Source organism: Dendropsophus ebraccatus, chromosome 9 (assembly GCF_027789765.1).
Source record: "Dendropsophus ebraccatus isolate aDenEbr1 chromosome 9, aDenEbr1.pat, whole genome shotgun sequence".
Taxonomy (NCBI): Eukaryota; Metazoa; Chordata; class Amphibia; order Anura; family Hylidae; genus Dendropsophus; species Dendropsophus ebraccatus.
The window spans coordinates 100,675,207-100,698,451 of record NC_091462.1 but is presented as its reverse complement, the minus strand read 5'-3'; the positions used below and the strand labels follow the sequence as shown (position 1 = coordinate 100,698,451).

Below are 23,245 nucleotides of genomic sequence, written 5' to 3'. Positions count from 1 at the left end.
TGTAAGTATATACTAATCTAGGCATAGAAACTTTCTCACAGTATACCATATAGACCAATACTGATATAAAATGACCTTTAACCTAATAACTATCTGACACAGACAGGGTTATCACAATTTTCACACCCCACAAAGGAGTATGTCTTGGAAACAGCTGTGGCATATGAAATGTGAGGCGCCTTTAGGGTAGGGCTACACTGCAGCTTATAAACGTGAATGGAGTCATGGGACTGCACACAAATGACCACAACCAGACCTCTGTTTTGAATGGATTTATGATGGCTGCTGGGTTGCGGCAACTTACAGGTTGCAATATGTCCACATTTACTTTTACTAGCTACCATGCATGGTTTTTGGCCACGGGCCTGTGTCATGTCAAAAGTCACCATGTAGCCCTAGGATAAAGCAGTATAGGGTTAAGTTTTGAATATTTAAGCTTATGGTTTTATAAGTTTATTAAGCTTATGAGATATATCAGCAATTCACACAATAAAAGTTAGGTGTCTGATCATAGGGGCGCGAAAAAATATGGACTTTGGGACCCCCCACAATTGTGAGGCACAGGGAGCTGAATCTCCCTTCTGAGTGGAGTAATGATACGGCCATGGTTCCAGCCACTGCATTCATTCTCTATGGATAGCTATACACAGCTCTCTCTGGTGGCTTCTTATGAATAAATGAAGCGTGTGCCACCCCACCGCTTTATTTAGCGGGGAGAGTCTAATCTAAATCCTGCAGTAGTGAATAGGTGCTTATTGAAATTAGAAGCAGTTTCTCGCATGATCTACAGGTTGCATTTTGGTGATTGTCTCTTTTATGTTAACATCAGAGTGAAAACTCTATCCATACATTATGAAGATTACAGTGCCAGTACTCGTCAAGATATCTACAATGTCTTCAAGGAGTACCTCGAAACTGGTGTGTATATATACTGAAAATACAGATTAAATCTTCTTATCACACTTCAAAGAGTATTTTCAGGACAAATCCTCAATAAACATATGGCAGGGAATAAATGAAACTCTGTCCTATACTGTTTTGCTTGGTTCTGTTGGTGGTGCATGGAATATTCTGTACACATTGCACTACAATTTACTCCACTTTTCTCCTGGCCCATTATTCTGAAAGCAAGGCTCATCAACAAAAAAATACCTCTCCAAGGTATTTTTGATATGGTGCCCTTTCTTTTATAGTGCATATTTTTGGCACATTGCATACCAAGTTTAACTTGGCAGGTTGACTGCATTTGGTGCAGCGTGCACAGCTTAAGGCTGGGTTCACACTACGTATATTTCAGTCAGTATTGTGTTCCTCATATTGCAACCAAAACCAGGAGTGGATTAAAAACACAGAAAGGATCTGTCCACACAATGTTGAAATTGAGTGGATGGCCGCCATTTAATGGCAAATATTTGCTGTTATTTTAAAGGGAACCTGTAACCCCATGTGTCGGGGTGACAGGCTCCGGACCCCCCGTTAGAGCCCCCTACACTTACCTAATCCCGCCGGGTCCCGCTTCTGGAGATGGTTGGGTGATGAAGATCTCAGCCGCTGCAGACCGGCGCGCGCGCTCCTAAGATGAGTCCAGCGCTCCATCATTCTCTATGAGCGTCGGACTCATCTCTCAGCGTGCGCGCCGGGCTGCAGCGGTTGAGATCTTCATCACCCGACCACCTCCAGAAGCGGGACCCGGCGGGATTAGGTAAGTATAGGGGGCTCTAACGGGGCATCGGGAGCCTGTCACCCCGGCACGGGGGGTGACAGGTTCCCTTTAAAACAACGGCTGTTATATTGAAATAATGGCAGTTATTTACTGTTATATGGCGGCCATACACTCAATGTATTCCTCCAGTTGTTGCAAACTTACAGTTCCCATAATGCCTGGGATATAATGATGTAATAACTGCCATTTTGGCAAAACTAATTTATACAATTTTTTTCTCAGATCCTTCTCCAAGATGCTATAAAGATGGTGACATTTCCTGGATAGTTGACAACTTGCAAAATTATCTGACCTTCTGCAGTGCTGACGACCTCCGTTCCTTCTGCATCAATGAAACATTGGTAACTATGGATGGATGCCTATAGAAATTAGATCTTCATTGGAGGATAACGTCATTGGGATCTACCAATGCCTCAACCAATGTACATTAGTAGAAATGAGTGCAGCTCAAACATGCTTGAGTCCGATCATTTGCCATTTGAATACCAGTGGCTATGTTCACATGCTGTATGATAGCGGCCGTTCCGTGATCCAGCCGGGTCATGGAACGGCCGGTCTCAGAATGGCCGATCATGCGCACCCGCATCAGAACTCTCCACTGCACACTATAGAGCAAGCGTCCGGAGTCGCACGCTCCATTGTGTGAACTGACAGGGTTTTCTGGGCCGCTATTCATTGTAATCAGAACTCTTTTAAAGAGTACCTGTCATGAACATTTTTTTTTTTGTCTCCAGGCACGTCGAAAGTTATTGATCACAGTGGGTCTCATGCCCAGAGATAGGATGGCACTGCAGCTGCACTTTCTCCCCCACTGTGAGCAATAACATTTGACATGTCTGATGTGAAGTTAATTTTCATGGCAGATACTCTTTAACCCCTAGACGACCCAGGATGTACCAGTACGCCATGGGTCACTGTCCCCAGACGACCCTGGGTGTACCAATACATCCTGAGCTATGAAGCATGCTCCAGAGCGGAGTGCGCTTCATAGAAGGTGGGGGCCGGCTGCAGTGAGCAGCCCAGCCCTCACCATTAATGACAGGCTGAAGCGATTACGTGTAAGTGACAGGGGCAGTCCCCTGTCACTTACCTACCGGGACCAGTGGCGGATTATAATATGGACGGTTTGGGCGGCCGCCCGGGGCCCGAGGCTCCGGGGGGGCCCACGCCACGCCGCCCATATTATAATCCGCCACGGCTTATGCACGGCTGCCGGGGGTCTCCCATCCTATCCCCGGCAGCGCGCGCATCAGAGAGCTCTCCGTGCGCCTGTGGCTGTGACTTCCGGCGCACGGGGGGCTCTGTGATGCACGCGCTGCTGGGGATAGGACGGGAGACCCCCAGCAGTTGCGCATCAGCCGGAGGCTGCAGAAGGAGAGAGGCTCGGCGGGGGAACGGACGGCAGGTGAGTTGTGTTGTTTGTTTGTTTTTGTGTGTTATCTGCACGGGGGGGGGGGGGGAAAGGGGGGGAGAGAGGGGGACCATCTATAAGGGGGGGGAGGGGGACTAGCTATAAGGGGGGGGGAGGGGACCAGCTATAAGAGGGGGAAAGGGGGACCATCTATAAGGGGGGGCAGGGGGTCCAGCTATAAGAGGGGGAAAGGGGGACCAGCTATGGGGGGGGACCATCTATAAGGGGGGGGGAAGGGGGACCAGCTATAAGAGGGGGAAAGGGGGACCAGCTATAAGGGAGGGAAAGGGGGACCAGCTATGGGGGGGAAGAGGGGACCAACTATAAAGGGGGGGGAGGGGGACCAGCTATAAGAGGGGGAAAGGGGGACCAGCTATAAGGGGGGGAAAGAGGGACCATCTATAAGGGTGTGTGTGAAGGGGGACCAGCTATAAGGGGGGAAAGGGGGACCAGCTATAAAGGGGGGAAAAGGGGGACCATCTATAAGCGGGGGGGAGGGGGACCAGCTATAAGGGGGAGGGGAGGGGGACCAGCTATAAGGGGGGGAGGGGGACCAGCTATGGGGGGGGAAGGGGGACCAGCTATAAGAGGGGGAAAGGGGGACCAGCTATAAGGGGGGGAAGGGGGACCAGCTATGGGGGGGAGGGTGACCATCTATAAGGGGGGGGGGAGGGGGACCAGCTATAAGAGGGGGAAAGGGGGACCAGCTATAAGGGGGGGAAAGGGGGGACCAGCTATAAGGGGGGGTGAAGGGGACCAGCTATAAGGGGGAAAGGGGGACCATCTATAAGGGTGTGTGTGAAGGAGGACCAGCTATAAGGGGGGGTGAAGAGGGACCAGCTATAAGGGGGGAAAGGGGGACCCAGCTATAAGAGGGGGAAAGGGGGGACCATCTATAAGGGGGGGAAGGGGGACCAGCTATAAGGGGAAGGGGACCAGCTATAAAGGGGGGGGAGGGGGACCAGCTATAAGGGGGAAGAGGGGGACCATCTATAAGGGGGGAAGAGGGGGACCATCTATAGAGGAGGGAAGAGGGGGACCATCTATAGAGGAGGGAAGAGGGGGACCATCTATAAGGGGGGAAGAGGGGGACCATCTATAGAGGAGGGAAGAGGGGGACCATCTATAAGGGGGGGAGAGGGAAGAGATGGACCATCTATAAGGGGGGGGGGAGAGGGTGACCATCTATAAGGTTGGGGAAGAGGGGGACCATCTATAAGGGGGGAAGAGGGGGACCATCTCCTATAGGATTAGCACCCTCCTCTCCTGACATCCTCTGTGCTGCTGTGACCTCCCCTATAAGATCAGCACCCTCCTCTCCTGACATCCTCTGTGCTGCTGGGACTCTGTGACCTCCCCTATAAGATCCACCCCCTCCTTTCCTGACATCCTCTGTGCTGCTGTGACCCTGCAACCTCCCCTATAAGATCAGCGCCCTCCTCTCCTGACATCCTCTGTGCTGCTGTGACCTCCCCTATAAGATCAGCACCCTCCTCTCCTGACATCCTCTGTGCAGCAAGGGACCAAACATTATGTTTATTGGGGACAGCAGGGAGGGGAGGCAGGCAGTGTTTATTGGGGACAGCTTTGGGGGGGGGCAGTAGTGGATTTTAATGAGGGCGGATTAACTGGGGGGGGGGGGCAGGTTGGGTGGACAGCCCGGGGCCCAGGGTACATTTAATCCGCCACTGACCGGGACCCCCACAGTTTGACTGCAGAAGTCCCGATTGTTTTAACAGACCGCTGGAGGGGCCGGCGGCGGGAGAGTTAAGGGGCCAGGTCTCATACACGCAGCGGATCCGTTAGGACCCATTAGGCTTCACACTACAGGATCTGCAGCGGATTTCACTGCAAATGGCATAGCAATGATCAGTGTGTATAATCAAATAATTGTATGTAAAAGTCCCCCAGGGGGACTTAAGATGTGTAAAAAAAAAAAAAAAAAAGAGTAAAAATTTCCATAATAAATACCCTAAAGCCCCTCCTCCAATAAAAGTTTAAATCACCCCCTTTCCCATTATATAGATAAAACATATAACAATAAATAAATAAACATATAATATACCGTAGCGTGCGTAATTGTCAGATCTATAAAAATATAACAATCGTCATCACTAACAGCGAACAGCGTAAACAAAAAGAGGGAAAAAAGTGCCAGGATTACCGATTTTTTTTACATTATATATACAGTATATAATAAATAAAAAAATAATAAAAAGTGATCTTCACAAATATGGTAGTAACAAAAACTAGAGATCATGGTGGAAAAAATGACACCCGTAGGTGAAAAAGTAAACACATAACAATAGAAAATATGTGTAAACCTGCATGTGGTTGTGTTCGGGCTGACCTATAGAATAATGGTATTATGTCGCTTTTACCGTATAGTGCATTACGTAGACACAGGAGCCCCCCAAAAGTTACCATATTGATTTCACCAATTTATATCTTCATAAATAATAATTTTGGGGTTCCATCATACATGTTATAGTAGAATGAAAGACGCCATTACAAAGTACAACTACTCCTGTAAAAAAACAAGCCCTCACATGGCCCTGTAGATAGAAAAATGAAAGTGCCAGAGCTCTTAGAAGGGGAGGAGGAAAAAACGAAAACACAAAAATAAAAATTTGCGCGGTCCACTGGGTCATTTTGGGCCTGGTCCTCAAAGGGTTAAGATGGAAGACATATCACAAGTTATTACATCCTGTAAATGACATATTACTGAAGGTGCATTGACTAGTCCTTTTATTTTGTCTTTAACAGCTACAGCAGTTTTCAGTGGAGAATGATACATTAAATTTTGTTGGAACATTAACACTTAAGGAAGACCTAAAGGAGTACTATGGGCTGTTATTGGCCACAGAGAATCCAGAATTTCCATTAGAAAAGTATGCATATTTTCTTTGACTTTTGTTTTCCTTTCCTTGAAGATAATGTTAAACTGCAACTTGTAAAAAATAATATGCTCAATGTGCTATAGGCTATGTTCACACAACGTCAAAAATATTGCAAAGGTGGACGATTTTCATATTTAAAAAAACGTCCATTTTTCCCGCGATTTAACTGACTGCAATGGCAATGCACTGAAGTCAATGGGAAGACGGACGTCCAATGCACACAGTGTATTAAAAAACTTCAGTTTTTGCCACGGACGTCGAAATTATGAACATGATCATTATTTTCGGACGTTTTGTTGCAAACAGCGGACGTTTTTTATTAGTAGTTCACACACTTTTTTTCGTTTTGCACCGTTCTTTCTCCGTTTTTACTATTAAACTCAATGGACTTTTCAATTCAGCCACACCCAAAGGCCAATTAGTAATCCTAAACTAGAATAATGTGCAAACACCAGGGGAGGCCAGACAGCTAAATAACGTCCGTTATATTAGACTCAAAATAACGGATGTCTTTTTAAACGGACCTAAAAAAACGTTGTTAGAACATAGCCATAAAGTGACTGGAAGTAGCAACAATAGTCAGTGATTTTGAAGATTCTGCATAGCTATGTTCCTATTCCTATCTACATGTGACATTCTTTAATACATTACTCCAGTAGTCTAGCTGTCTGCTTTAACATGCTTATGTTTTTAAGCAGCTTTTGGCCATGAACACACAGTGGGGGACATTTATTAAGGAGTCTAATGTGTGCAACTATTCTAATGGGGATTGGTGTGTATTTTGTTCCAAAAGCTTATGACATTCATTAAAATGTAGCACTGCCATAGTGAATGTACCTAAGTAAAAAGTCGCAAAAAAAAGTTGTGAAAATTGCTATATCATGTTCACCTGGTACTGACCCGGCATAAGCCTGCACCTGTTTGTGCGACTGTTTAAAAAAGTCGCAAATGATAAATTGAGCGCTAATCCTGAATTATGGGAGGTTTTGGGTGAATACTCAAAACAGGCAGATTAAAAAAAAAGTTGCATCTAAAAAATATTCACCTGTTGAATACTGGTTCATAACTAGAACTTAAACCAAAAATGGTTAATAAATCCAATTATTCACCAAAAATTAGGCGCAAAACCCTTGATAAATTTCCCCCAATATCTTTATTTGGCCATTTGACAGTGGCTTTTTTGGATAGACGGCATTTAAAGCCCATATAACGACCTTTATTGGTGGAATAACAGATGCTGTTTTGAAATAACAGCCATTGTTTGGGGTCAAAATGATGCTCATAAAAAAGAAGAGCTGTTAAACGGTTGAAAAAAGACTGTGTGGTGGTGGCCTTTTTGTGTACATGTCACTTCCATCAGTCATCAGAACAGAGAAAAAATGTAATATGTTCTATGCTCACAACTCCCCAAAAAAACTTTAAGTAAAAAAAAATATATATATATATAAATGATTTAATTTTTTGCAGAATTCCTCCAAATATTCTTTGCTATGCAATTGCTAATCTAAACCTTGGAGACATCTCTGGTGACAAAGCCACATATATACTGAATCTTCTGAAGCCATGCAACTATAGCACCAATACCGTGACGAATGCAGACGTAAGTGCCTCAGTCACACTGATCTTATTTATCATCTCACAATAACTCACACACTACTATGAAGGGTTATTGGTGTCCACCTATAGGTTTCTGTAGGTCTTGGTGACTTTTACTTTCTCGTCATATATAATGTATCCTTTGCAGGCATTGTCTAGTCTCCTGGCTTCTGCACCAGAGATCACACCACAGCTTCTTACTTCCATTGGCTCTGGAGCTGTTGGACTGTCCACATCCACAATAGTGGACAACACAAATGCCAGCACCTTACTGGAAAGCATGAACACCCTGTCTACTATTAGTGGATGGAGTGTCACCCAGGCATCTGCTATAGTTACCAAAGTTATCGAAAATAATTATCAGGTAAGATGGCCATCTATGCTTTTAGATATTACAATGGGTAAAGGAAACCTATGTGAAATATGTCTGGATTAACAAGTGATCTATGTTTTATACTTGTAGATCAATGTTCAGACTTTGCAGACTCTTGGCAGCCTAGCCATTGGAGTACCATCTTCTAAAATAACCAGCTTGACTCCCACAGACATCCTAGCCTTGGCTTCTAACTCAACATTTAGCACCTTTATGGAGCAAGCCCCTGCTGCACTGAGACAAAAATTTGTCCAGGAAGTAAGTGTTTTCATTTGTCCTGGTGATAATTGCAAGTTGCTATGTCAGGATAAGGTGTAGGTGTGTGATAGTGACTTTGTATGAACAGCATCATGGCCAATCCAGTTGTCGTTTCCTTGGTGCAGCTCAGTGGTTGCCCTTATGAATTGTTGAGAAGACTTTCCCTTTTCAGGTTCTTTCTGCTTCTTTATGGGTACTATAAGATTACCCAAAGGTCTTCTCCTTCAAAAGCAATGCCACCTTTCTCTATCTCCTACAAGGGATAGGAAAGTCATGACAAACTAGAAGCTGGTGTGGTGTGGCCCATAAATGGATTTTTACATCTCGAGGTACATTTTTTTAATATTCTTTACAGAATATATATCATCTCAATGTCTTCTGCAGGTTATTCAGGCCAGTTCAAATAAGAGTATCTTCCAGTCTGTACCACCGAATCTAGCCAGTGAGATCCCTGCATCCAAACTACTGACATCCACCCTTAATGTCAGTGAAATAAACCAAATGAAATGGACAACCAGCCAGGTACATCATTTACCTACTGTATAACTGACGTCAACTGCTTTTTTATTGAATTTTTTTTTTTTACTTTAAAAAAACTTACAGTAAAAATAATTTTTTTCTTTTTTTATTAAGGCTCAAGTATTTTTCCGGATTGTGCTTGTCCAAATTACGAACTATTCAATGTAAGTAACTCTCTTAAATCAATGTAGGTAACTCTCTTAAATCAATGAAGGTAACTCTCTTAAATAACATATCATTTCTAACTTCTCTGACCCTGGTCAAGCCCCCACAGATCACTAGAAAGAGCTGAGAGAAGCACACAGCTGATCGCTTTGCTCTATGGCTTGTTGCTCTCTCAGTGTTATTGCTATAAAAAATTTATGGAACTTTACTTCTGTAACAAGGCCTGTAGAGCAGCAAGCCAAGGAGAGAAGTGCTTAGGTTGGGTTCACACTACGTTTTTGCAATCCGTTTTTTTCATCCGTTCTTTGCAAAAAACGTAGAGTAAACCCAGCCTTAGCCACATGCATTTCCCAGCTTGTTGTAACAATCAGTGAGAATCTGAACACCAAGACCCTGACCAATTAAAACTTTCGATAAGTCAAGAAGTAATAGCAAAGCTTTAAGAATGATTGTAATGAAACCTAGATAATATTTTCAATAAAAAAAAAAAATTTGAGAACTTTTTTTTTTACATAGGGATGTCATCATTCCTTATGTCGGGTTGGTAGATATAATAGCTGCAATAAAACCCACAAATAATAACTTTCATTTTGATCATACTGAACTTTCCTGGGACAATAACTGGATATACTGTATATATGAGTGACATGAACAACCCAATAAAATAAAAAAACACCAGAGTTTCTACTTTTCTACTCTTGGGCTTGCGTTCACACTACGTATATTTCAGTCAGTATATGTATATTTCAGTCAGTATATTTCAGTCAGTATTGCAACCAAAACCAGGAGTGGTTTAAAAACACAGAAAGGATCTGTTGAAATTGAGTGGATGGCCGTCATTTAATGGCAAATATTTGCTGTTATTTTAGAACAACGGCTGTTATATTGAAATAATGGCCGTTATTTACCGTTATATGGCGGCCATCCACTCAATTTCAACATTGTGTGAACAGATCCTTTCTGTGTTTTTAATCCACTCCTGGTTTTGGTTGCAATACTGACTGAAATATACGTAGTGTGAACGCAGCCTTAATGTCAACTGTTGACCCCATATGTTGTAGTTTTTCAACATTTGAAGCCAGAAGACTTAAAGGGAATCTGTCACTAGGTTTATTCCACCTTAAATGAGGGCAGCAAAAAGTAGGGACAAAAATACTGAACAGATCGGTGTATTACTTACATTATTCTATGCAGGAGAATAGGATTCTTGCCACACTCCTCCCCCGCCCTCCAGCTGCTGACTGACAGTTGCTGCCTATACACAGCAGGGATAGATAACTGCCAATCAGCAGCTGGTGGGTGGAGTTTTCTGCGTCTCATGAATATCCAGGACTACTGGGCTCATGCACATAATGGAGAGGACTACTTATTGTCCATGTTATTCAGGAGGATATCTCTGGATCAGCTGCACAGAACAATGTAAGTTATACATCATTCTGTTCAGCTTCTCTGTCACTAGTTTATGCTACCCTGAGATAGGACAGCAGAAACCTACTGACAGAGTCTCTTTAAGGGGGAGACAGTTAAATTAAAGTTGGAGAGGGCTAAGTCATATTGGTTTGTACCCCCTCACCATGGATGGAAACTGTGCTGCCACTCTATAAGTTAGGCAACTTTAGCACACAAAAGGTATGAAGGTTCGGTAGTCAACAGGTCCATGACCTGTGACCTTTAGGCTGGGGTCACACATAGTATTTTGGTCACTATTTACAGCAAAAAAAAAAAAACAGTATGGAGCCAAAAACACCAAGCCTTAGGGCCCTATTCCACAGGACGATTTTCGTTCGGATAATTGTTAAATCATTCGGAACAAAGCGATAATCGTTCGGTTGAATAGCAGTTAACGATTAAACGACAAATGAGAAATCGTTGATCGCTTAACAAGTTCTGGACCCATTTTTATCGTTGCTCGTTCGCAAATCGTTCACATGGTATAAGATGTCGTTCACAGTAGCGACGAATGCAATAGCGACGACAAGACGACCGCCAGAATGAACATAAGTAACGATCATCGCTCCGTGTAAATGGGTGAACGACTTCAGGTCGTTCACAAAAGCGGTCGTTTGAGATCGTTTATCATTAACGATTATGCGAAAGATAATTCTCCAGTGGAATAGGGCTCTTAGGGTGGCCATACATATTAGATAAAGGTAGTTCACTGGTTACACAAACAAACAAAATTTGATAAACGATGCTTTCATAGATACAGACATACACGTTTTATTGGCCTTTAAAGTTGTTTAAAGAGGACCTGTCACCCCCCGTGCCGGGGTGACAGGCTCCCGACCCCCCGTTACAGCCCCCTATACTCACCTGATCCCGCCGGGTCCCGCTTCCTGATCTGGTCGGGTCACGGAGATATGAGCGCCCGAAGCCCGACACCCGCGCTCACAGGAGAGTCCGGTGCCCATAGAGAATGACGGAGCATCGGACCCCCCATTCATTCTCTATGAGCGTCGGACTCTTCTGTGAGCGCGCGCCGGGCTTCGGGCGCTCATATCTCCGTGACCCGACCGGATCAGGAAGCGGGACCCGGCGGGATCAGGTGAGTATGGGGGGCTGTAACGGGGGGTCTCCTTTAAACTGCCAATACACCATCAATGTCCTCTTTTCAGAACTTTCAGACAACAACAGTCTGTCATTGGTTGACTAAAATAATTATTAGTTGATAAACTTTCCCTGATGACCAATCACTTTGGTTGAAATCATATACTTTCATTAATGTTAACCTAAGGTGTATGGGCACCTTTAGGATTATGGTGCCCTACCATACTACAAATAACAAAAAGGGGCAAAGAAGTTCAGGTCCTCTTGACCTATGATGATCAGGATAACAACACAAAGTCACTTCACTACTTTATTTCTTTCCTAGGTTATCTTCTAACATCTTGCAAGGCTTTACATGTGGAGCTGCCAATAATCTAAACAACACCCAGTTTGTCAGTCTTATTAAATCCATGACTGGCAAATCAGTGAACTTAGATAGCAGCCAGGTAAGGGATTCTGGACACTGAAACGTAGTGTTCCCAATGCAGTAAAGATGGCATCGTGTTAACTCCATATTTGTGGTTTTCTTGTAGCTGAGCTGTTTGGCCATGAGACTGACAACAAATGGACTGCCAAAAGACTTTGCAAGCTATTCCAGTGAAGTTCTTCTGTATTTAGGGTAAATTCTTTATAATAGTAGTATCATAGTAGCTGTTCATTGTAGGCTAAGGGCCCTCTTACACGGAAAGATTATCGTGCAAAAAAACTTTATACTGTTTGAATTCAAGCAATAATCTTTCTGTGTGTATGCAGGCCACGATCAAGTGACTAACGAAAATTCATCTGTATGTTGTCGATGGCATCTTTTCAGCTGACCATAAAATGATTGTTAATCGCTCACAAATCTTTTGGTGTACACATCGTTTATTGGTTATTACGATTGTATACTAGAGTATACAAACGATTGTAGTTATTATCACAATTGCGATCGTAACTATCATGTATCATCATAACTAACAACTATCATCATCCATGTATTATGGTGAAAGATATCAGGCTGTTTACAAAAGCGCTGTTTATCGTTATTTGGAGAAAATGGAAAATCGATTGGTCTAATAGGACCTTATCACTAAAGATGAGTGAACCTGGAGCATGCTTGAGTTCATCCGAATCTGAGCGTTCGGCATTTGATTAGCGGTGGCTGCTGAACTTGGATAAAGCTTTAAGGTTGTCTGGAAAACATGGATACAGCCAATGACTATATCCATGTTTTCCACATAGCCTTAGGGCTTTATCCAAGTCCAGCAGCCACCGCTAATCAAATGCCGAACGATCAGGTTCGGATGAACTGAAGCATGCTCGAGGTTCACTCATCTCTATTTATCACCTATTGAACTTGAAAACATCACTGTATTAGAAGAATACGAAACATGGCAATAAATTGGGTTGTATATAAAGAGATATTGGTAAAGCTTAGGGAACCAAAGGTGTATGCACAAATACTTCAGCATACAATATTAATGGCTTACATTTATATTTAATACATTTTACTAAAACATATAAAATACTACCCTTATTTAACCAAATGTTTGTCCCTTTTTAGACCTTATACCAGTCCATCAGAATGTGTAGATTATTTCACACGTGTAGGAGAAGCCAATATTAACCTGTTGGACCGGGGATCTGCAAAAAGAGTAAATTTACTAAAAAGTGCAAGAACCTGTCTGGTAAGGCTTTCAATGTTATAATGGGAGCTTTTAATGTGGGATTGTTTACATAAAAAGCAGCATACAATTTAGCACCACAAGATTAATGCTGGTTCCTCTGTCTACTACAGAACATCTATGGTACGAGCAAGATTACCAATGGTACTCTACAGAAGCTGGGCAGCCTTGCCTGTGACCTGACAGCTCAAGAAATTACCAATTCAGAATCCTACATAATACAGGCACTTAAATCTTGTGCCCCATTTACTGATTCCCAAAAGTCTGCCATTTTGCAGAAGCTGAAGGCTACATATGGGTATGTATGCGAAAAATCTAATCTATGTATTCATTGGACAGACTCTATTCCACTCCATTGGTGCAATGGGAAGAATGATTGCCATGGATCTTTAACTTAGGTCTTAGAGATGTCCATAGCAAAGCACATCTAATATATCATAGTTTATCATTAAAGCGGCATTCCAGTGGCACCCCATTTATTCTCTATGGCACCATCGGCAATAGCCAATCGCTGTAACCTGTTAATATAGGATTTTATTAGGTGCTGGAATACCCCTTTAAGACTGGCCTCATAGCTGTGCATGGGAACCATAAGGTATAAACCACTTTATGGTCCTAAATTAATGCACTTAAAGACTGGAAACTCTAAAGCTATTTTACAGTTTAAGTTTCTTTTCTTCAGAGATCCTTCAACCTGGACAATCTCAACTATGGGACAAATTGGAAACCTTACCAGCACTATTGACACCAGCACCCTTCAAAGGATTCCCAAGGTAATACTTGTGTCAAATACCCTACCATGCCTATGACACATCTATCTCTATAGCATACTGAACACTGTTTTTATATTGCAGACTGTAAGGGTGAATTACTTCTCAGGATTCCTGACACAAATCAAGGTTCAATATAAGCTGGTCTTTATTTCTGTGATAAAGCAACTCAAGGTGTCCTCAAGACTCACCGCTCGAGCAGCACGTAAGTTTTAGAGGAGCAATTAATATATGGTCTAAGAACTTGTCTAGGCCGGTTTTGAAGCCCTCCACTGTTTTTGCTAACTTGACTGGTAAATTACCCCGTATACAAACATAAGAAAAAAATCTGTCAAACATTCTGTCTGGATAGGGCAAGCAGGCCTTAAAAGTATGTGGAAGGCGTTAATAACTTTCACAAGAAAATATTGAATCAAAACTTTATCTTCCCAAGCTCAGAATTTCTCCCTCTAAACCTGGAGGGAGGGCTACTAAGGAGACCTTACAAATCAAAAAGCAATCAGAGAAAAAAAGCCTGCAAACCTACCTTAGTCTATTATGTGGCATCTTTTGTGGTCCAGTAATCAAGCACAAATGCACCCACTATTTCAATAGTAATAGGACAAATAGAAGAAAGGTACCTAATATAATGTGCCAGAATCACTTTAAAGCACTACTATCATTTCGAGAAAAATTTATGTTATAGAGACATCAAAAGTTTTGATTGGTTGGTGTCTGGGTGTTCAGACCCCCGACAATGACTGAAAGAAGCAGAAAGAAGTGCTTAAAGGGAACCTGTCACCCCGGCTGCCAGGGCCGAGCTTGCCCAACCCCCTAACCTGCTCATTTTCTATGGACGTCAGACTTTTCTCTAGTGATTTGCACAACATGTGTGCACAGCTTAGTGATTTCTCCACACCGGGACCGGGTCCAGGAGCAGGACTTCCAGGAAGGGGTAAGTATCCAGGGCTCCACCGGGGGTTGGGTGCGCTCTGCCCCGGCAACTGGGGTGACAGGTCCTCTTTAACTTTTTTCACCATCTCTGCGTTTGCTGCAGGAGACAAGTGCCATAGATGATCTCCTACAGGGAGGAGAGAGATGGGGAAAGAAAGAACTTCTACTCACTCATTCCAGCAATCTATAATTAGTCTAAACATCCAGACCCCAACTGATCAAAACTTTTAACATTTAACATCTAAATTTTTTGAGATATAATCCTAACATTTATATGGGAAACCATTCTCCAGGCACAAATATCAACAGTACAATAAAGTGTTTGGTGTTCTACACATGACTATGTTGGTAAAGACTCTCATATTGTATTATTTCTCTGTACAGCTGATGGTAACGTGATTACCACAGATATGATTAACAAACAGAAGGACTATCTGGTTATCAGCTACACTGCTGCAGAGCTGGACCAATATCTCAGTAATACAACCTTAAAAGATAACCTGGAAATCCTTGGAAGCCTAGCCTTTGATAATGACCAACTCACTGTGCTCAAAAATAAACTGGATACGGTAAGATGTTTAAAGATATACCTAATGCATTAGAAAGCATTTTAATCATGTCCATACATGAAGACCTTTAGCTTTATATACAGCTCTATCCAATCCATCTACTTTGGCTAAAATTGTGGCTGCCTGCAATCACCATTACTGTAAGCTTATACCCTAAGGACAGGTTGGAAGCTCCTATTGGAAGAATCAGTCTTCAGTAAACCTCAGGCTCTTCCTAATGGTGATACAAACCCAGAATTTTATGTTTTAAAGGGGTACTCTGGCCAGTAACCCTTGCCCCGGAAAGGGGTGGGTGAGAAAAATAACATCAACTTATCTCCCGGCTGCCGGCTGCATTACACTGATCCAGTCTCTGATGTGCGGCCGTTTTCTGGTACTGAGACAGGACTTAAGACATGACGTGGCAGGCCTGCTCAGCCATTCAGCAGCAGTAGCAGGACACCACTATAGCCGCTGGATGGCTGGATGGGCCTACCACCTCCAGTCTCAAGTTACGTCTAAATATTAGGAAGCAGCCGCACATCAGGGACCAGAGTGGCGGAATACAGGCGGCAGTGAAGAAGCGAGGGGGGTAAGTGGATGTTGTTGTTTTTTTCACACACCCCTTCCCCAGACATTCTGAAAAAAAGGAGTTGTGGCCGGACTAATTCTTTAACTCTTTTATTCTATCACACCCCTAGAGGCCGAACTAAGAGATCCATTCATGCAGTCATTGTTTTTTTTCCCCACAGATCTTCCCTACTACTGTGCCAGAGCAGTACCTCCTCCAGATAGGGAATATTGCCATGATGTATAGCACAGAAGAAATCAGTCGATGGAGCATCACATCAGTGGACACTTTATCAGTTGTGCTACATGGTGCATCCTGGGAAACTAATAATATGAAGGTAAGCATCATCAGCAGGAATGAAGAGGCACCAAATGCTAGGGATGTCACTGCTTTCCTACTTTAATATTAGTTCATTATAGACTGATACACTTGACAAACAAAATTATAGTATATACAAATCAGCCAATCATTGTTTTGGGCATTGTCAAGTCATCAATTACATGAATTACTCATTATTGGTGCAGTGTGGGTTTCCAGTGCCTGAAACATGGCATTAATTTGTGCTCAAAACCCATAGAAAATATAAAAATGTTGCTGGCCATTAAAAGGGGTACTCCGAAGGAAAAAAAAATTAAGGCCCTATTACACTAAGCAATTATAAGCTGTATCTGGCTGATTATCGGCCATTACGACCGATAATCACTTTGTGTAATAAAAGGCAATGATCAGCCAACATGCACGATGTCTCCTGATCGTTGAAAGACAAAAGACAACGATAGCAACCATCTGCTGCTGTCGAGCAGGGAACAAGGAGCAAGCGAGTGCTGACCTGACAGGTCCCTCCAATCGCCCTGTGTAATAGGCGCTTTAGACTCCTGCTCATGATGCCCCCATTTCTCATACAGACTATAGTTTGACCCCTCTTTTTCAGACTGCTGCTCAGCCCCACCCCTCCCAGACTTCTCTCCATGCAACCCTTCCTCATCCCCCTCTTGAATGCATTGCAAGTGTACTGTAATTTAAGACAGATTGATAGCTACCCTTTACAATATGCTTCTAGCTTGGGCAGATGGGCTCCCTTGTACTCTAGGTAAAGCTCAAGTATCTTTTATGACATCATCACAGGTCCTTGAGTTTCTAGATTCTGATGACTTTTGCCTTGATCTGTACAAAGTCTTGTGCAGATCAATTTTGTGGAAATTGTATCAAAATAAAAAAACATGTCAGTGTAGTTAACACTCCTATGGACACAAAATCTGTCAAAATGTAAGCCCCTGTGATGTCTGCATCCAGGACAACCACCCCCTTGACCCCCACGCTACGTCATTGTTGCTTACTATTATCTTCCATTACCATTATTCGTCTATGAAGGAAATTTCCAGATTAAAATGGTATGTATATACTGTAGCTGTGAGCTATAAACTAACCTTCAGTGTGTTGTTTTCTTATTCTGCGGCTATGGTCCGTACAGATTAATGCCTTGGTGAAACAATATCTAAATTCTCCAAATGCGACTTTAGACGGAACAACGCTCACTGTTGTGGCTCCTTATATCTGTGGCCTAAATGAAACCTTAATCCAAATAATTCCTGCCAGTGTGCTTAGGTAAGTATCTGCTTTTCTATTAACTTACTTGATGAAAGGGATGTAACTTCCTCCTGTGTACACAATACAAATGCAGAAAATACGAATATTATGGAGCCTCAGAGATTGGAGGACCATAGAAAAGATACTGGACCTCTTTGAGTTAGAAATTGGCTCATTTGATGAGGGTCATTGAAGAACTGCAGTAATATTGCACCTTGTTTACTGTATTTAGCTTTTCTGGGGAGGATATTAGTGTTTGGGCACTAAACGGCAAACAACAGAAGGAAGGGAGTCCATTCTAATTTTCTGTGGGTGCCCTAGTCCTCAGCAATATCAATCTATCATCACATAAGTGACTATTCATCACTGTTGGCTTCCATATATCAGCATTTGTCAGTATATGACCACCAAGTCCTATGATGGATAGTGATTTTGGTAAAACTACATATTATCAAATGGAAACTTTAAAATTTGTTGCAAATAAAATCACCTTTTTTGATTTCAGAATTTCTAGTCAACCCCTAGATACATCCACTTGCACTCAAAATCAGAAGGACCTTCTGTACAGCAAGATGGCAGCAGCTTATTCATCCTCCGACAACTCTTCCAATTCTTATTTCCAGATTATGAAGACAGTGATAGGTAAACTGTGGTGTTGTGGAAGCTCACAAGTCTTTATCCAGTTATCACATGTTTTTCTAATATTACTATTTAAATATTACTAATAAACTGTCATAAATATATATATATATATATATATATATATATATATATATATATATATCTGACATGTAGCAGGAATATGTCCACAGTTTTGATGATCAGGAGATGCACGCGGTAGCACATTTCCCTCCGCATCTTGCAGCGATCTCTGTTGGATAGGGGTTACTGACACGTGGAAGTGCGGAACTATTATATCATCTAAAAAAAAATATTTTTACTATTTCTCCTGCAGGGGGTTCCAAATCTTCAGATCTCATCTTATTTGCCAAAGGTTTGCCAGAAATGGACCTCAACACATTTACAGAACTGAATCCGAATGAAGTTAAGGTAAATGCCTAAAAGGTGTAATTGTACAGAATGAAGAACACCTAAATAAAGACCCAGATTTACTGAAAGTGTCTGATAGTGGCCCAGATCTACAAATATCATGTGCTTTTCACAATGAAGCCACATATGGTTTTGAAGTATATGCCCCAACTTGCACAAAAATGGGGGCCTCTCTGCCTGTCAATCATCCCCGCACGGAGTGTCGAAAGGGAAAGAGCGGTGACTATTCACAGGTAGCTCACCGCCCAGATGACTGGTTGCCGTCCCTTTCCCCGTCCTGTGCAGCAGAATAAAAGTAATTTTTCTCCTTACTAAAGCTACAGCTGCAGCCGCAGATGGAACCTGCTGCGAGCTCCGCAAGAGTTCTATACTATGATACTGGGAACCATATCAGCACAATCATGCTGATTGGTTCACTTTAAAGAAGTTGCATGAGAAAAATTTTTTATCTGCTTTATATCAAGAAACAGTGTCCCTAAAGCTGTTACCAGTAGTGCAGCACAGTGCCCTATAAGTAAATTTTACAAAGCAAAACAACCTATGTACAAGAGTGGCGCTGCTCAAAGCGAAGGCTATTTCAATAGTACCAGAAGCCCATAGTGTTGTTTTGTTATGATACAAAAAAAGTTTAATGCTTAATTTTTTATGCTACTTCCTTGTCACTGACAGAAATTAACAGCGGGAAATATTAAGGATCTCCTTGGAATTAATTCTTTCGACATTAACTCGATAATCAACAGTAGTGCACTCCAAGCCTGGGTGTCAGTAAATCCACAAACCGAGATAAACAAACTGGGACTTAATGCAACAGGTGGCATACAGGAAACAATGCCGGATGGTTTCATCGACATAAGTCCAGGTAAATTACTTAGTTTAGAAATTATCGTATTAAGTGGCTCCCTATATTAAAGGGGTACTCCAAGAAAAATGTGCTTTTCCCCTATCCACAGGATAGCGTAAAAGTAGGAGATTGCAGTGGGTGCGACCTCTGTACCCCCTGCTGATATCTGTATTGGGTCCTGCAGCTCTATTCATTCCTAGGGAGCTGATGGAAGGAGACAAGTACCGCACTCTTCCAGCGTACTCGGCTCTGGGACTGGCCGAGAGGGCGATACAGCAGCCTTTATGCCAGGGAGAAGGCGCAAATTCGCCCAGGACGCAAGCTTCATAAATCTCCCCCTATGTTTACAGCCGATGAACTGGGGCAAAAATTACAACATTACTTGCAAAAGTGTACCTACCCTACAGCATTAGGATCAGGGAGGCAGCAATATGTATGTTACACAATTTCTGAATACTAAAGCATGTGAAAACAAAGGGACACAATTACCTTTTGGTTGATAGTATTTTGGGTGCATTCTGGTCACTGATGGTTGATCAATGCATAGTAATGATGGCCGGGCAAAGTAATGGTACAGGCGGATACAATCTGTCTTCAACATTTTATTGGTCACTGTGTGGAAAAAAAGCAGATGACATGTTGTGATCCCTGGCTCTCCACTCCATACTAGAGATCCATGAATTGAAGGAACCAGAAAATAATTGTACCACTGCAGCGGTCAGCAAGGCTCTAAGGCGAAGCTATCAGCAGGTTAGACGAATTCAACCTGCTGATATCTCCCTATTGTGCACGGGGCGCCGAGGAGGAAGGTCTGTCTCTTACCTTTATCCTCAGGGTAGTTTCCATGCTGTTTGTAGATAAATCCAGCATCTAGTAAGGCTGTTTAGAGCACTAGGGACGATGTTACTAGCCGCAGAGGACCGATCCGGACCACCCCACTGCACTGATATTCATTAGAACGGGCAGGCCAGGGGTGCATCGGTGCTCTGGATCCATGCGCCAGCATGGAAATGGCACCAAGGATGTAGGGAAGAAACTTAGCTTCATCCTCAATAGGGAGCTTTCAGCAGGTTAGATTTGTCTAACCTGCTGGTAGTTTCCTTTTAAAGAAGTTGTCCAGGTTGGAGCCCTGGAGCCCTAGACAGCAGGGAACAGGATGTTAGGTAGAACGGGAGCAAAGCCAGGGCTGATAGGTCACACAGTGGGAACACCAGCGAAGCTGGGGGTGGGGAGGGGAATTTGAGATTTCAAAGCCACACAGACTATCATATACCCAGCACCACCAGCAACTTCAGTTCATGTGGGAGCGCTCTATAATTAGTCAGAGGAATGATGGGAAGTTAGTGAGATACCGATCCAGCAAAGAGAACAAGTAGACAAGCTGCACTCACCGGGCAGTTTCTCTTCATACTTTATTGTAGCAACAAAACAGCGGGTCCAGCTAGGTTTAGCCGCACCTGAACCTGGCTTGACCCTCTATTTTGTTGCTACAATAAAGTATGAAGAGAAACTGCCCGGTGAGTGCAGCTTGTCTACTTGTTCTCTTTGCTGGATTTGTAGAGTTTGAGATTTCCCCCGTGGACCTCTTTAAGTTAAAATAAAAAACATATCAGGTGAAAACCATTGTCTCTGACCATTGCATTTCTGTCAATCACTCTTATGCTATGTTCCCACTAGTGTAATACATGCATTTTTGATTGGAGAAGAAAATCGTTCACTAACCTAATATATTCTTTTCTTTTGCAGTCATAGAGACGTCTGGAGCGTCATCTCACACCTTCGTCTACCTCTTTTACGCTTGCACATTTGCAGTAATATATTACATAAATAGTCCCATTCTGTAACCAGCCTACATGCCCCATGTTTTACACCCACCTCTGGTAGACTTGCTTAGGTGGGGTATGGGGTAAGTGGGGTATGTTGGATTAGCAGTATTCTTACTTGCTCAAGCAAACGCTGTGTTTAATTTCCCCCTGATATGTTAATGTTTGCACACTCTATTGACACAGTCCATGAATTACAGTTCCCTATTGTGACCGAGACAACTAAAGTCTATGAGGTCACCAATGCTGGGTATGGACTACTTGCATCACTCAACATCCCTAAAGATCAGAAGCAATAAGACTGAATAACCAGTTTACTAGAAGCACTGCCAAAATTGTCCCGATCAAACATGACTGATTCCCCATTGGATCTTGAACCGCTACAGAAAGGTGACCATTCCATAATAGACCAGGGTCTAAATGATAGAAGGTGTGGAGACCACTGGAGATAACGTCAACTCACAGCGCTAGCAGCCCATGTTATTGACTCTCAACTTTATCTACTATAATAGACTAGATCTAGGCCAAAGGGGCTTATTAGTACAATGATCAGTCAGTATTAGCTTATAAGTCCCCACTCCTCCACACAGACCATTGCTCCTAAATGATCATACACATGTAGGCTTTACAAAGCCCCCTGAACCCAAGACAGGAGACCCTGGGCAGTTTTGTCTTCCCACCTTCCAATCTTATAAGATAAAACAGTGAGAGTCCTGGGCCATCTGCCCCCATGTCCTATATTTGCATCTTAAAGAAGCTTGTCCATCCTCCCCAACCAGTTACCACCACAGTACCCAGCTAGTTTACACTCTACAAACAGTACCTCTCCCCCATTCTCAGGGATATGCTTGAGCTGCAATAATGTGTCTATGTGTATTTATCATGTGTTATCCTTATATATGCTGCAACATAAAAACCTCCTGAAATCAATGCAATTGGAATATATATATATATTGTCTCTAATATATTCTTAAATTAATAAAAGCATATTTTCATCTAAACTGGTGTTTATTGATGCGATCATTGAACTAGAGTTCACGGAAGAAGGTGCTGATCCAAATGCCAAATTCTAAGTGAAAGGGCGAGACCCAGAAGCTGCCACCAAATGGAAGATGAATATTGGAGGAAAAGCTGGATTCTCCAAACATGAAAGTAATTATAGTAAATGCCCGCTAGGAGGATTTGGTGAATCCAGATTACAGCACCAGCAAAGTAGACAGGATTTGTTAAATCTCATTTATACAGGGTGGAATTATTTCCTGACTAAAACTTGCAGCAGAATTTTAACCTATGTCACCATGTTTCCCTTTGAATGCAATGGGGATTTGGGGAAGGTAGCATACTAAGCAAAGCAGAAGCATTTCTGTATCAAGTCCACAGTATTAGAGTTAAATGTATTGTCTCCTTAACCACTTCCCCTGAATCTCACCAGCTAGGTCTAATAATTTTTTTCCCACCAACCTAGAATAAAGAAAGGGAATGTCCAGCACCAGAGCAGGAGTTCCAATGCAAACCGTCCTTTATTGTTTAAAACACGAACACTACATAGCCCATGACCAACTTGTTTCGTACTACCAACTTGGCCGTACCACGTCTAAGGGGCTGCGGCCCGAAACATGGTGCTCATGGAATATGGAGCGTTACTGTTTTAGTCTATGTTCACACTGCGTATGGGTCCGGCCGCATTTCATACGCCGCCGTACATGTGCGGTTAGTACAGTTATGCTTCCCTAGCTTGTTTCAAAGCGATCTGAGGCAGGTCATTTACTTGGAAATCTTCGCCCAGCCCCGTAAACCACACAGAACTTTTTGGATCGAAAAATCAAGTTCAATTTGGCTGAAATAAGTACTTCGTACGGGACCGGAAATCCACGGCCGTGAGTTTCAACATTTCCGTCCTCAAACAATGGTCTTGTTCATTTTTCACGGCGGCGTATACGATCCGGCCGTAAGCTCATAAGTAGTG

The 23,245-nt window shown here is 42.8% G+C and overlaps 1 protein-coding gene across 1 annotated transcript; it reads left to right on the top strand.

Annotated features, from left to right (window-relative positions):
• Window positions 1-1,652: 1,652 nt before the first annotated feature.
• On the top strand, window positions 1,653-22,204 carry LOC138800428 (mesothelin-like). Its single transcript, XM_069982094.1, has 21 exons — window positions 1,653-1,702; window positions 1,946-2,064; window positions 5,901-6,025; window positions 7,502-7,634; window positions 7,779-7,994; window positions 8,094-8,261; window positions 8,646-8,783; window positions 8,895-8,944; window positions 11,818-11,938; window positions 12,026-12,111; window positions 13,036-13,159; window positions 13,270-13,454; window positions 13,839-13,929; window positions 14,011-14,131; window positions 15,244-15,428; window positions 16,160-16,315; window positions 17,450-17,583; window positions 18,071-18,207; window positions 18,521-18,615; window positions 19,285-19,474; window positions 21,203-22,204. The coding sequence occupies exons 5-21, from the start codon at window positions 7,911-7,913 to the stop codon at window positions 21,298-21,300; spliced, it is 2,163 nt and encodes a 720-aa protein (XP_069838195.1). The 5' UTR covers window positions 1,653-1,702; window positions 1,946-2,064; window positions 5,901-6,025; window positions 7,502-7,634; window positions 7,779-7,910; the 3' UTR covers window positions 21,301-22,204.
• Window positions 22,205-23,245: the final 1,041 nt, after the last annotated feature.